General features: G+C 38.1%; 1 protein-coding gene across 1 annotated transcript; it reads right to left on the bottom strand.

The window, feature by feature from the left end:
• Window positions 1–2,542: 2,542 nt before the first annotated feature.
• LOC310989872 (nuclear GTPase SLIP-GC-like) lies at window positions 2,543–11,340 on the bottom strand (the record flags this gene model as incomplete). Its single annotated transcript, XM_083977024.1, has 12 exons — window positions 2,543–2,562; window positions 4,174–4,251; window positions 5,688–5,796; window positions 7,949–8,066; window positions 8,366–8,535; window positions 8,997–9,124; window positions 9,250–9,337; window positions 9,426–9,516; window positions 9,945–10,120; window positions 10,252–10,458; window positions 10,834–11,046; window positions 11,140–11,340. The coding sequence occupies 12 exons, from the start codon at window positions 11,338–11,340 to the stop codon at window positions 2,543–2,545; spliced, it is 1,599 nt and encodes a 532-aa protein (XP_083833150.1).
• Between the last annotated feature and the right edge of the window lie 2,211 nt (window positions 11,341–13,551).

Genomic DNA, 13,551 nt, shown 5'->3' with positions numbered 1-13,551 from the left:
AAAACTTTGAATCACTGCATCATTATTCAGTTGCAGGGTATTTTTTTCTGTCAAGCAAGTACTATATATTTTCACCCGAGTTTATTTGCTGTAGTAGTAAAGGCGTCTTTTTACTTTGAGGTGTTCGTATCTGCGAACATTGTAAATATTCATTCTTTAATTACTGCAACTTCATGAATTCCCAATGTTCAGTCAAATACAGTGCATTCAGGCTCCTGCAGGTTCAATGATTGTAGATGTTTACACATGCATTTCTCTAGTAATTTTCCTATTTAACCATCATCTACTCTGTCTGTTGGCTCCTTCTTTAGGCTAGTTTTAAGTTATTTAGGTTATTTCTGGGACAGTTTGCTTTTACTGAGATAGGACAGTGGAGATTGAAATGAACATGCCATGAACTCCGCAACTCTGTTAGCCCCACATTATCAGTACCTAACACTCCATAACCCCCACGCTCGCCATGTTAGTTATTACTGTCTGTTTTATATGTTTTTTTTTCTTTCTTTCTTGAATATTGATGACTCGAAAAGCCATGATAAAACAGCGCTCCATTTATCACTTGCAGTGCATTCAGAAGATGATTAATCAAGGCATGGATGAACAGGTTAGCTATAGTACAGTTCATATGAGGCCATGTTGAAGCAGCCTGGGAGTGCTGCCAGGAAAGATCACCTCATATTTATCAGATCACTTCCTGGTGCCTGATGTATGCAGTCACACAGACGCAAATTCATCATTCATATTTTCCAGTTCCAGAACCAGTTTAGGAACTTTAGCATTGATCATGAATGTATAACAGCACATGTGTACTGAACCTTTTTGGACATCAAGAACAGAACAGAATTTTCATGTGTGAACGGTACAGGATCTGTAAACTTGGTCTGCCCATTGCAATAGGACAACGCTTGATGTTACGCAAGTCATTTGTGATGTTCCTGATGAAAACATCATCAGCAGAGTGATATTCTGCTGCCACTCCCCATGTGCAATACCCCCCCATTCCCTGCACTCACACCATCTTTTAAACTATTATTTATATTATGTGTTTTAATGTGTCCTAATTTCATTATAGTTTATTTTAGTTGTTTCTTTTATTGCACTGACCTGAACTAGAACCTTGAATTTTGTCATGTTGATGCACTGTCTGTTAATATGATGACGATAAAGCTTCTACTGATAATAACTGAGTGAAATCAATTGACAGATCATTTTCATGGATATGTCATAATTGAATAATCCACATACAGTATGCAGTAGTACATTATGCACTCATATTTATTGCTGATTAACATTTTTTCTATTCAACATACATCATCATATTATTACATTGGTACATACGTTATTACATTGGTCTCTTGTTGATAGAAGGTGAGGTATTAGAGACATACAGTGCAGGATTTGCTTCTGCCACATGCAGCGCTTTCCACTCAAAAGAGAAACCTGTTAAGTTGTAGCATACAGTATACTATACCAAAAACATTTTTGCCTTTAGATTTGTTTCAGAATACTTTTAAGAATTAAAACAATAAAAAGTAGTACAAAATACAGTTAGTTTGCAGTTAGCAAATGTCTCAGCCTTGAATATGAACTTACTTAAGTCTACCAACATTAAGGTCATAATATAAAGGCATGGACAGAAAACATGAAAGTAATGCATTACATAAAAACTGTTGAGTCATTAAAAACCACATAGTCTTTGGAACGTTTGAAGTGGCAAACACATGTATCGTATAATACACATTAATAAGGCAAGAATGTCCTAATCAAAAAATCTAAAGTCTCTACAAGCAATTCAGAAAAAAAACTCAAAGACAACAAGAATAGTAACATGAACATGGTTGAGAACAAATCCACAAGCCTCATGTCTGCAGGGACATTCAGTGTCGTCAGGCCTCTGCTGTTTCCTTCCAGTGAGCAAACCTGAAATATCCACCAGAAGTAGAATAAATAACAGAATTTTGACACTGAACAAAATCACATAAAGCATTAATGGACGTCTGTCTGACAAAGTGGGCCAGATGTCATTCCAAACTGGCTACTAACAGAGCATATCTGATAAACAGCTCCTACCAACAAGGGCTTTTTCCGGATGCCTGGAAACTGTCAAATGTATGCCCCATTCCTAAAAGCCGTGAGTGGCAACCTATTTCCCTAATATTCTTTGCAGGAAAAAATTAACAAAGGCTTATCATGAAGAGGTTTGTGCCCACAACTCTCTCTCTCTCTGTAAAAATCACTATATCTTCCTTTACGCAGCACAACATCAGGACTGGTCAGAGCAACACGCACCTGCTCCCTACATCTGAGTCTGAACCAATGATTAGAGTTCTCCTGGCCGACATGTCCAAGGCATTTGATCATGTGGATCACACTATCCTAATGTAGAACATCTTGGACCTAAAACTCTGCCCAGCCTTGACAGCCGTACAGTTACATCTGCGGGAGGAAACAAAGTGGTGGCTAATGGCACCCACAGCTCCTGGATTGATGTTACATCAGAGGTGCCACAAGGGGGAGTTGCTTCCCCATACCTCTTTCTTCTCTACACGGCCACCTGAGATGCTGTGTTCAATGCACCAGGAAGCACAAAAGCTTCAAGATGCTGTTGAATGGGCAGAAATCAACCGCGCTGTGAATATACTTTGCAAGGGATCCACCACAACCTCCCCATTTAATGCTGCGAGGACAGGTGGTGCCTGTTGTCCAGTCAACAAAATATCTGGGCTTTTACCTGGACTCAAAGCTCAGTGGAGATGTGCACATTCAGAATGTTGTAAAGAAAGCCTCCAAGTGACCACACTATCTCACTGTCATGGCAAGATACTGACAGTCTACACTTCCCTCATAAGACCATGTCTGGAATATGGCTCAGTGCTGCTGGTGGGCTGTACAAAAAAAACAACAAGGCGAGCTGGAGCGAGTCCAGAAACATGCCTGCAGGATCATCAGAAGAAGGGCTGGGAATTTCTCCCAAATGCTTCCTGCACATCAGAGCAGGAGGGAGAAGGCTGCAGTGAACTTGATAAAAGACATGCACATAATCCAGCATCCCCTGCACGACTAGCACATGTCAGTGAGGCTCTACAATGGGACTAAAACATAACCTGTCCTTACAAAGTTGCTTTTAAACTTCTGCTGTCATGGAATCTTAACCCTCTATGGTACGCACTATGATGCCAGTGGGGAAAAAATTTTTTGGAGTGTTTTTATGTCTCAAAATAGACTAAATAAACATAATCTAAAGAAATTTTTTAAAATTATTTATTTTTGGAAGTTTTTGGGGTTTGTTGCTTGTAGGCAACATTGTACCATTACGGTTCGTCATATACTGTATTAGAAACACCAGTCTCTGTAGACTTTCACCTTCACTGGCCTCATCCTCATCCCAATTCTCATTCTCATCTTCCTCATCATCATCATAATAGCCTGATGTTTACTTTACTGCATTCAAAATAAAATGTATTAAGGATAAAAAACTAAATTATGATGAATTATATGTTTTTGAACATTATATTTACACCTAAACACACACTACCATAGTCTCATAATGCAATATTGATTCCATAATGGTCCACTGTTGCCTCAAGGCAACACTGCAATTTTCTATAATGGTACGTTGTTGCTTTCGGGCAACAGGTGCATTTTAACAAGTTTCCATTATTTAATAAGTAAATAAATTGCATGGAACTATTAAAAATTTAACTTTACTAATCTATTAGTGTAAATATATTTTTTTCCAGATGAAAAAGGGCCAGGAAGTTATGTTTTCAGACCGTTTTAGTGGAGCAAAATGGCAAACCTGTTTCCTTTAAAAAGTCTGCAAAAAAGGGTTTCAGTATGGCTTCTTGAAAGTCATGTGATAAATTAAAGCATTGTTATTGGTTCTCTAAGGTCTCCTCTCTTTTTTAAAGTATTACAGCATTAAATGGGATGAATTGTGGAGATGTGACAGGCCAAAAAGTGCTATGTTGCCTGAGGGCAACAAGGTACCATAGAGGGTTAAACTTAAAATGTTTTTTAAAGTGTTGATGTTAAGTTTTTAAACTACTGTTTTTGTGTAAAATTCTGCACTTTTTCAGTGGGTCCTTCTGGTAGTAATTAATTAAATAAATCTAATTTAAAAAAAGTCATGTGAGGACAGCTGCTCACACTGAAACACTACTAAAAACTTACCTGCATACGTGTTATGAACCCAGTGCAGCTGCTGGGGCAGGTGGAGCAGGTGGAGCAGGTGGAGCAGGTGGATCAGGGCTAGTGTCATTCAGAATACAAATAAAATACAAATTATTCAGAATAGCAGCTCAAAATCAAGGCCTTTGAAAAAATATAGTGTAGACATTTAACAGAAGTTTTACCCAATTAGTGATGTTTCTCCATTTGAGCTGCTGTTCATTTTATCATAAAGTGTCTTCACCACATCACGTTCTGCTGAAACATCTTAAAAGAAAATACAATACATGAAAAAGATATATGAAATACATACTGTATGTATCAAATATGTTGGTTTGTTAATTTCAGTGATAGCCTTTAATGTATATATTTTTGAAATGTTCTCTACCTGGGATTGAGTGAGCATCTGTCCTTAATGACAATTCAATTGATTTCATCAGGGTTTCCTCAAGTTCGTTCAGGATACCGTTCTGTTTCAGCAACAAAATCACTCATTAGACTCACACAAAATTAACTTCTTAGATGTGCGTTTAGATTGGTCAAAATGGTTAATTCCTCTAGAGCCTTCTGTTTGTTTCTGTCCTAGAATAATCATGACTGCATGTACTTTACCTGCAGAGTTTCGGTGGGAGAAGCAGCTCAGAATGATGCATATTAATAGAAAGAGCAAGCAATGTACATAGGAACAAAGAACTAAGAAGAAGACGTATTAAAGCAGAAGTAAGTGATATATTTGTGTTAATATAAGTCTTAAATAGTTATATCTTCCGACAGCAATCACTTACATAGAGTGTTTGGACTGAAACACGGGTCTGTCAGTCACTCTGCTCTGCTCTGAGCCGAAGAGAAAACATTTATCGTATCCTACAGTTTTTATCCAATGAGGAGAGAGAACGGCATGCAGGGCTGTGTGTGCAGCCAAGGAACGCCGTGAATGTGGTGACGTAGGGACGAGGACTGTTATGGTGCGTTCAAGGAAACACGTATTTTTCCGACCATGAAGTGGTACCAGTTCGATCTGGTAGGAGTTCACCGGTCGGAAGTTACGAGTGGCCGTTATAGTGACTTTCACCGGTAAAACAGGTCGGAAAAACACAAGTGGGTTGCCTGAAACGCTACAAAGTCGTAAGTTGTGACTTGAAGCTGTAATTTACGATTTCAAAAGCCTGCCTGGAACGCAGCATTAGCGAAAACGACCGGACCACTCACTTCTGCTTTAACAACTAAGAAGAAGATGTATTAACACAACACATTTTACTATCATCATTGTTTTATATTATAAAATATGACAAACCATCAAATTGATCATGCTGTGCATAAAGACAACTTTAGCCTGCTCAAACATGACGTCCTTTTCACGCTTTACATGAACCTCAATGACGTTCTTCATTTTGTCCATCGAGCCTTGTCCACTTAATTCCGCAGCATCTACAATAAAACAGAAAACCATTGTCAAACTAAATGTTGGTAAATGATGTGTACTAGTACATTGACAGGCTGTATAATGATGTTCTCACCTCTGTAACATTTTTGCATGTGTTCCTCGATTGTCCGGGTCAGACTGCGGTAGATTTCTTTCTTGCATCCCCGGATGATTCTGTTGAGTTTCATCTTAATCTTTTCTTCCTTAAAGAAGAACACAGGGTGTAGTTTTAAGTATTATCATTCTCTCTCTCTCTCTCTCTCTCTCTCTCTCTCTCTCTCTCTCTCTCTCTCTCTCTCTCTCTCTCTCTCTCTCTCTCTCTCTCTCTCAATTCAATTCAATTCAATTCAAATTCGCTTTATTGGCATGACAGTTAAAAGAACTATGTTGCCAAAGCATTAGTAATCAATGACACAGTACAACTCATGAATATATACAACAATATACAAATAAATAAAAATATACATAAAATGATTTACCCTATGCGTGTGTGAGAGCATGCATGTGTGTGCTGATCAAGTTCTCTCTCTCTCTTATACATAGTCTACATCACATGAAACAAAAAATAAATATGTGTGGTAAGATTGGGCATCATTAGACTGTTGCAAGTTGTTATATACTATATAAAACATACACATATTGTTCTTAAGTGATGAGAGTAACAAATGATAATAATAAAAAAAAAATGATAACAATATTAAGTGACATCAATAATGGTTCTGATAGTAACAAATGATAATAAAAAGCAACAACAATATTAAATGACATCAATAGTGGTTCTGATCAGCATTCGTGTACTTTTCTAGTATCGTGGCAGAATGTTACATATTGTGCAGCTAATTTAGCAAATTGTGGATCTTCTCCCAGAAATACTTTTAACAGATCGTCACCTGTTTTCCCTTGGTATGATGGATCTGCTGCAGTTATCTTTTGTATGAACACCTCTCTCTCACTTTGGTACAGAGGGCAGGAGAGGAGAAAATGGGCCTCAGTTTCTGTTTCTCCTGAAGAACAGTGTTTACATGTTCTTAGTTCTCTGGGCTTCCACTCTTTCTTATGCCGACCTTTTTCCACCTCTAGTTGATGGTCAGAGAGCCTGTACATTGCCAATGTGTGTTTTTGTTTGGGATTTTGTACACTTATTAGATATTGTGCTGGAGAGTATTCTCTATCCAGTGAGCGATAACATTCCAATTTGTTGATGGTTTTAATTTCATTTTTCCAATTGTTAATATAATTTATTTTGTTCTCTTTGTCGATTGATATTAGGTGAGTTTTGGAGAGATTTTGGAGGTCTTCGATTTTGAGGTGGTAGGTTTCTCTGGTGTTACTCAGGGGGTCTGTCTCTGGGCAGAGGCTGTTACAGAGAAAGGCTCTGTGGTTATAGGAGTCAGGATCAGCTTGTGCTAAGTGCACCTGAAACTTAATTGACCTTTTAATCATGTGTAGAGAGAGAGGGAAGTGTCCCAGCTCTGCTCTACATGCATGATTTGGACAGTTTCTATGGACCTTGAGGATTTCTTTGCAGAACTGAAGATTAAATTTCTCTGTGGGTGTTGTGTCCCACGAGGTGTGCCTCTGTGTCATTAGAGGGCCCCACACTTCACTTCCATACATAAGTATGGGTTTTATTATACTGTTAAATAATTTTAGCCAAATTGTAATTGGAGGATTGAATTTGTATAGTGAGCTTTTGATGCTATAGTAGGCTCTGCGTGCCTTATCTGTGAGGGAATTTATTGCTTTGTTAAAGCTACCGGATGCATTGATAATGATGCCGAGATAATTATATTCCATTGTATGCTGAAGTGTGGTCCCTCTTACCCTGAAAACATGTTTGGATTCCTGCAGCCTGGCCTTTTTTTGGAATACCATGACTTTGGTTTTGTCAAGGTTGATATCTACAGCCCAGTTTTGACAGAACGTCTCCAGCAGAGAGAGGTTCTGCTGTAGACCATGTTCTGTTGGGGATAGTAGAACCAGGTCATCTGCATACATGAGGAATTTGATTTCTTTGCCTTGTAGATCTAATCCTGGGCTTGGGGACTGTTCAAGAAGAGTGGCCAATTTATTGATATAAATATTGAACAGAGTAGGAGACAGGTTGCATCCCTGATGCACTCCTTTTCCTTGTTTGAAGAACTCTGTTCTGTTGTTTCCAATTTTAACACAGCACTTGTTGTCAGAATATTTGGATTTGATTAGATCATATATTTTACCCCCAATTCCATATTGGAGAAGTTGTAAAAATAACCCGTTGTGCCAAATTGAGTCAAAAGCCTTTTTTAGATCTAGATAGATAGATCTCTCTCTCTCTCTCTCACACACACACACACACACACACACACACTTTACCTCTGTCTGTAGAAAAGTCAGCTGCAGCTCAACCTCTCCGTACGTCTGGATCAGCCTCTCTGTGTCAAGTGTAAATGCAGCGATGGCTCCATTGAATGCTCCACATTCTCTGTCATTTCTGAAACATGTCAACAAGTTTAAATGTTTAATATATATAATTATGTACATTGTGTAAATACTGTATGTTGTTTGATGTTTTTCAATCATCCAGCTCAGGGTATCTCAAGGGTGAGAGGTGAAGCATCTTCAAGAACCTCAAGCAGTCGCTTTCCTCTAGTTGCCTTCTTGTAGCTCATAGATATAAATACTGGATATTATAAAACATTATTTGTAGATGTTTCTTAATTCTACACATTCTCTCTCTCGAGATTGTAAATGGACCAAAGAGTGTTGTGTCCTCAGTGAATAATTTCTTACGGGAAAGTCTTTTTGAACTCCTCATCAATGCTGTTGGTCAGGAACGAACTCAGCTTCTCATTGACGTTCATTTGCCTCTGTCTTTTTGGTTTGTAGGCGCCGTTGTTTTTAACCATATACTTTAATGTCTTGTGGAAACCAGCACCTGTTTTCTGACCTTGGGCCTTTCTCTGAAACGAAACAGAAAAAAATCTTTAAAAACATTTTTGTATGAAGCACGAAATCAAAGTCATCTTGACAGAAGTACAACTGAAATACATACAGGATTCAAGATTTGTCTCAGTGTTGCTTCACATGAACGTTTTGATTGTTCAACCCCCTCAGTGAGGCATCTTTCAAAAGCCTCATAAGCCTCTTCCATGGGTCTTCTGACTTTATCAAGTTCCCGCCTCATGTTTTCTTCAAGCTCTGTGGACGCCTCAGTTTTTAATCCATTCTGAAATCAAAAACACATTTCTTCGTTACATTCATTTAAGTTCTGTTGTCACCGAGCCTCTCTAGTACCCAGCCGCAGTAAATCAACAACCTTAATGCTATGATATACAAATATACCTACTGCTATTTTCTGGGAATTGTAATGGCCATACAGATGACTAAATGCAATGACAGAGGTTTTATTATTGGATCTTACCACTCCACTGTGTCTCGCCCCTTGAATCAGAGAGAGAATGCCATTTGCTCCAGACACATAGTTTAGTTTCTCTGATTTCACATGTTGGGTATTGAGATCTCTCAGCAATCCCTGAACTTGGGGTATTTCTATATATTTGAAAAAAAGAAATTTGTGTTTTACACACTCTTATCACATTCATTGATAAAATAAAGATAAATGCATAAAATATGTATCTGTGTGATACATATTCTGTTATGGAGACTTCACCTACCTGTGTCGTCTCGTTGTAGATATTTTCTTCTCAGAAACTCCTTGGAGCTCACTGTGAACACTTGGAAACACTCTTCACTGAAGTGTTTCTGAAAAGGACAAAAGTTTTTTTTGTTGATTTTTTTTAAATCTTGCAGTTGTACGGAATTGGTTTGATTTTCTTTTGGTCTATCTCACCTGGATCATATTGTCTTTTCTGAATTCTGCCATCACTGTTTTCTTGGCCTCCCTGTTTCTCTGAAGTATACGATCACGAACAGTTGCTGAGCTAGAAAAAGAGATTAAGTGTTACACAGTGTTTGATTAAATGAATTCGATAATGATCCAAAGAGTACAATCAAATGATAATTTGTAAACCATTTTCAATTAAAAGTCTAATTTTCTACATAAAAAAGTCTGATTTCCTATGGTTTTAGTTGTGATAAATTTATATGTAGTTGTTTTTTTCTAGAGGGATTTCACTCGATTGATATTGTTCAGTCTTTTATAGCTGATAGTTTAAACAGTTAATTGAGATTAATGAAATATCTCCATCTTCCCATAATCCCAATAAATTATACAACTGCAAAGAACTTTGTGGACCTTAGAGTCAGTCTTGTTTACCTGATGGCAAGCCTCTGACATAAACCTTTATTGTTTTTATGTCTTATTAAAGTTATATTCAACTTTGAACTTTTGACATTGTAAATTTCTTACTCTTCATCATCTGAAGCTGTAATATCAGACTTGGTGCAGATAAAGTGAATGCGCTGACATTCGCCACCATTTCCCATGAGGCTACAGGCATCCTCCAGGATCTCCCAAGCTTCTCTCTCTGATGCTGCTCGATTAAGTTCAGTCACAATCCACACAGTAGAACAACGTCCTACAAGCTGCAGAAGCATAACAGAAAGTTAATTAGAATTATTTTGATTATCAGTCTTTGAAATACAGTAACACGATGTCACAGTATACAGATAAGACAGTAAAACAGCATATACAGCAGTCCATGGGAATAATTTACCTCTTTCCACATTTCATTTCGGCTCTTATTACGATCTCCATTTCCAGGAAGATCCACAAGTGTGACATGCTGGAGAAGATCATTATCAGGCACCTTGACAGTCACACACTTCACCAGTGGCCAGTACCACCTCTTGACTTCTTTGCCTTGTCCCGCTTCTGAGTCGCTTCTTGTGTATTTGATACATTTTGTAGATAGCTCTTTGGCCTGTGAGAAATCATTAAATAATTTAAGTCAGTGCAAAGTGAATTTAGTTTGATGCACATTCAAACTGAATAAAAATTGTATAAAAAAGATTTGGGTGGGATTTACTATGAGACACTATCAATTAAAGCATCTACAAGAGAAAAAACATTCACATCAGACAGAGCAAAACCTTTGGATGATGAACAGTTTTTAACATGATTAAACGTAATTTTGACGGAGCCTATGATTATCCAGGAGGACAACAAAATGCACCTTCCCTGTTTGCGTTTTGAGCTGAGACAGGTCAGTTAGGCTTAACCCTGTTTTCATGAAACTGCAAACTGCATTTTGGATGAGTTCATTGAGGCACAGTGGACATGTTGTAGTCTTACTTACTGATCCACATGTCAAAGTCTTCTTCATTGATATGAGAAACTCTGGAATTTCTCTGAAATATTTGTCGTCCATGAGGCTGTCAGGAGACAGAATTTTCCATTCTTCTCCATACAGCGCGGTCAGCTTTTCAACAGTGTCACTGTCGATATCATTTTCCCAATCTGCATTGTCTTTACGATTATGACTCAAGGGCCATAACTCCTCTTCCCAGTCCTAAAAAAATATAATAATAATGTTTGATTTGAATTAAATGGTCCAGTAGTTAACTTCTTTATTTCTTTTTTTAACAATTGTGAACTATTTTACCCCTTTTGTGATGAACTCAATTTCTGCCTCGTAGTTTGAGTTGATCTTGTTGGCCTCCACTTTGATCATGACCGAGGTACATGAACTGACACCTTCAGTGGTCACGGGCAGAAGCTCTTGCTCTTGAATGACAGTATTGATCAGAGAGCTCTTTCCAGTTCCAGTTCTACCAAACACACCGACCAGCTCCGTCTTCTTCATCTCCAAATTTTCTATTTTTTTCCTGTGGCACAGCAATTTAAATGTTGGTTAAGGCAAGGCAGGGCATGTGTAATGGTAAATTTGAATATTCCTTTGTTTTAATCACTTGAGCTGTCCCCACACCCTGCTTCCCCCAAGATATCAGATCTCCTTTTGTTTGTTACCCATTTGTGTATTTTAATGTCTAGACCTTGTAATTGTAATTTCAACCTCTTTGTAAAATACCCAACCTCCCACCTCTCACCAAGATACCAGACTTTTAAATGTAATTGTAAACTCAATTCCTTTGCATTTCAAGTACCTGATACACCCAACCTCTCACTTTCTCATCAATATCCAAACCCTTTTGTATTTTAAATTGTGTTGACTAGACCTCTTAACTTCTCACCTAAACACAATACCCTACAGGATGCCCCAGGTGCCGACCCCTGCAACAGACAGAGGGGTGTGGAACACTAAGGTATATATGTTTGGTCTCCCCATTTCTCTTGGTCTTTCTTCATTTTGAACCGCTCACATGTTGACTGGTTTAATGTTCATTACTTTAATGTTGTATTGTTCATTTCACTTGTTTAAAAAGGTTGATGCTTTAAAACTGTGATCCTCTTAGTAAGGCCTCACGCGAGCCTGCACGTATACGCCATCAGCAGCCGGCGCCACTTGAGGGGGATTCCGGGTTGCCCTATGGAATAATAGAAATTCTTCCATTTACTTTGGGGACCCATTAAGTTGATGGGCTATACATCTAATTTTATTGAGGTGTTGATCATGTTACGATGGCCCCTGCCTTCACTCTCGTTTGTTGCAGTGCATCACTACATGCATGAAGTTCTTACCTTTAATTTCTTATCTTTTGTCTTGTCAGTGACTCGAGTTGTTCTTGTTTGCTCTCCATCGAAGTGAATAAAGACAACTCTACTTCAGATCCATCTTTTCCAGCGTCTCACTTTGAGTTTTTAAATTTCTTTTATTAAGTGTTCTGGGAATAATCAACGGCCCGAATTAGAAATATTTCCCATATAGGTAGTGGGTCAGTCTTAACTTTAGCACTTTGGCAGTTTGTTTTATCTAAGCAAATTTCAATGCTAAAAGCAGCTACTAAGCCTGAGAGAAGAGAAGTCACCAAGACCTGCTGACAGTTTATGAAGTGCTACAGGTGTCAGTGTGTTCAATGATTATGAAATTTCGTCCCCATTTTTAAGTTTCACTCAACTTAGTGACTACAACAAACTGAAACGCTGTAACAGCACTCTGAAGCTTTGAGAACTCATGAACCATGCTCAGGAGATATTTTGTGAAAACAATTAATCACTGCTTTAATTTCAAATGGGTTACAGTGCTGGAAAATTGAAAATGAAATACTTACTTGATAAATGCACTGAGCTCAGATGAGCTATTTCCATTTGACAGTTTTTCCAGGACATTGTTCATTTCACTTTTTACGAAAGTCATTTCAGGTGGTTCTGTCAAAGTAAAAGTACAGAACTATCAAACAGGAACAATGAACAGTGTTTCCACTAATGCACAATAAGGTTTCTCAATTAATGAGAAAAAAGAAGTGAGGATCAGTGTATCATTAGGTTTATACAATCACCCACTCAACAAAAATAAAAAACAAACATCACCCAGAATATGTAATGTTATTGTGGATGCCTGCTGTTTAAAATATTTTGCAATATACACCATTATTTTTGACCAATGAGATAACAGGCACTGCCCAGCAAGTGGGGAAGTATTTTCTCCTATTTAAGTGCAGAAAAAGATATTTGGTGTTCAAGGACAAGGACACTTTTCATTAGAGATGTGGATTTCCATTGTTTACATAATAATAATTACCTGTGCTTGCTCTCGGTCTTTTGTCACAGTGTCGTTTACTGGCTGGTGTCTGACAGTTGTTCGACTCCCCCTGATGATTGGACCTTCTCTTTCCTTATTGAATATTTTACATAAAAAAAAACACAGAGAAAGCTTGTTACATGTTCATCTTATGATATCACAACGGGACCAAAATATTTAATGTAATTGGATCTCACACCTTTATCTCTTGTGCCAGTGGGGCCCCGGCGGGACATGTCAGGACCAGGGATCGGGGCTATCCAACCCTCCCACCCTTGGGGGGCAAACCCTCCCGCCCCTGCATTGGTGGACGGATAGTCCTGAGGATGAACAGAAACCGGTTGATCATTATCAAAAGAGCCGTGAAGCACCAGA

Source organism: Trachurus trachurus, assembly GCF_905171665.1.
Source record: "Trachurus trachurus genome assembly, chromosome: 8".
Lineage (NCBI taxonomy): Eukaryota > Metazoa > Chordata > Actinopteri > Carangiformes > Carangidae > Trachurus > Trachurus trachurus.
This window is presented reverse-complemented; position numbering and strand designations above follow the sequence as displayed.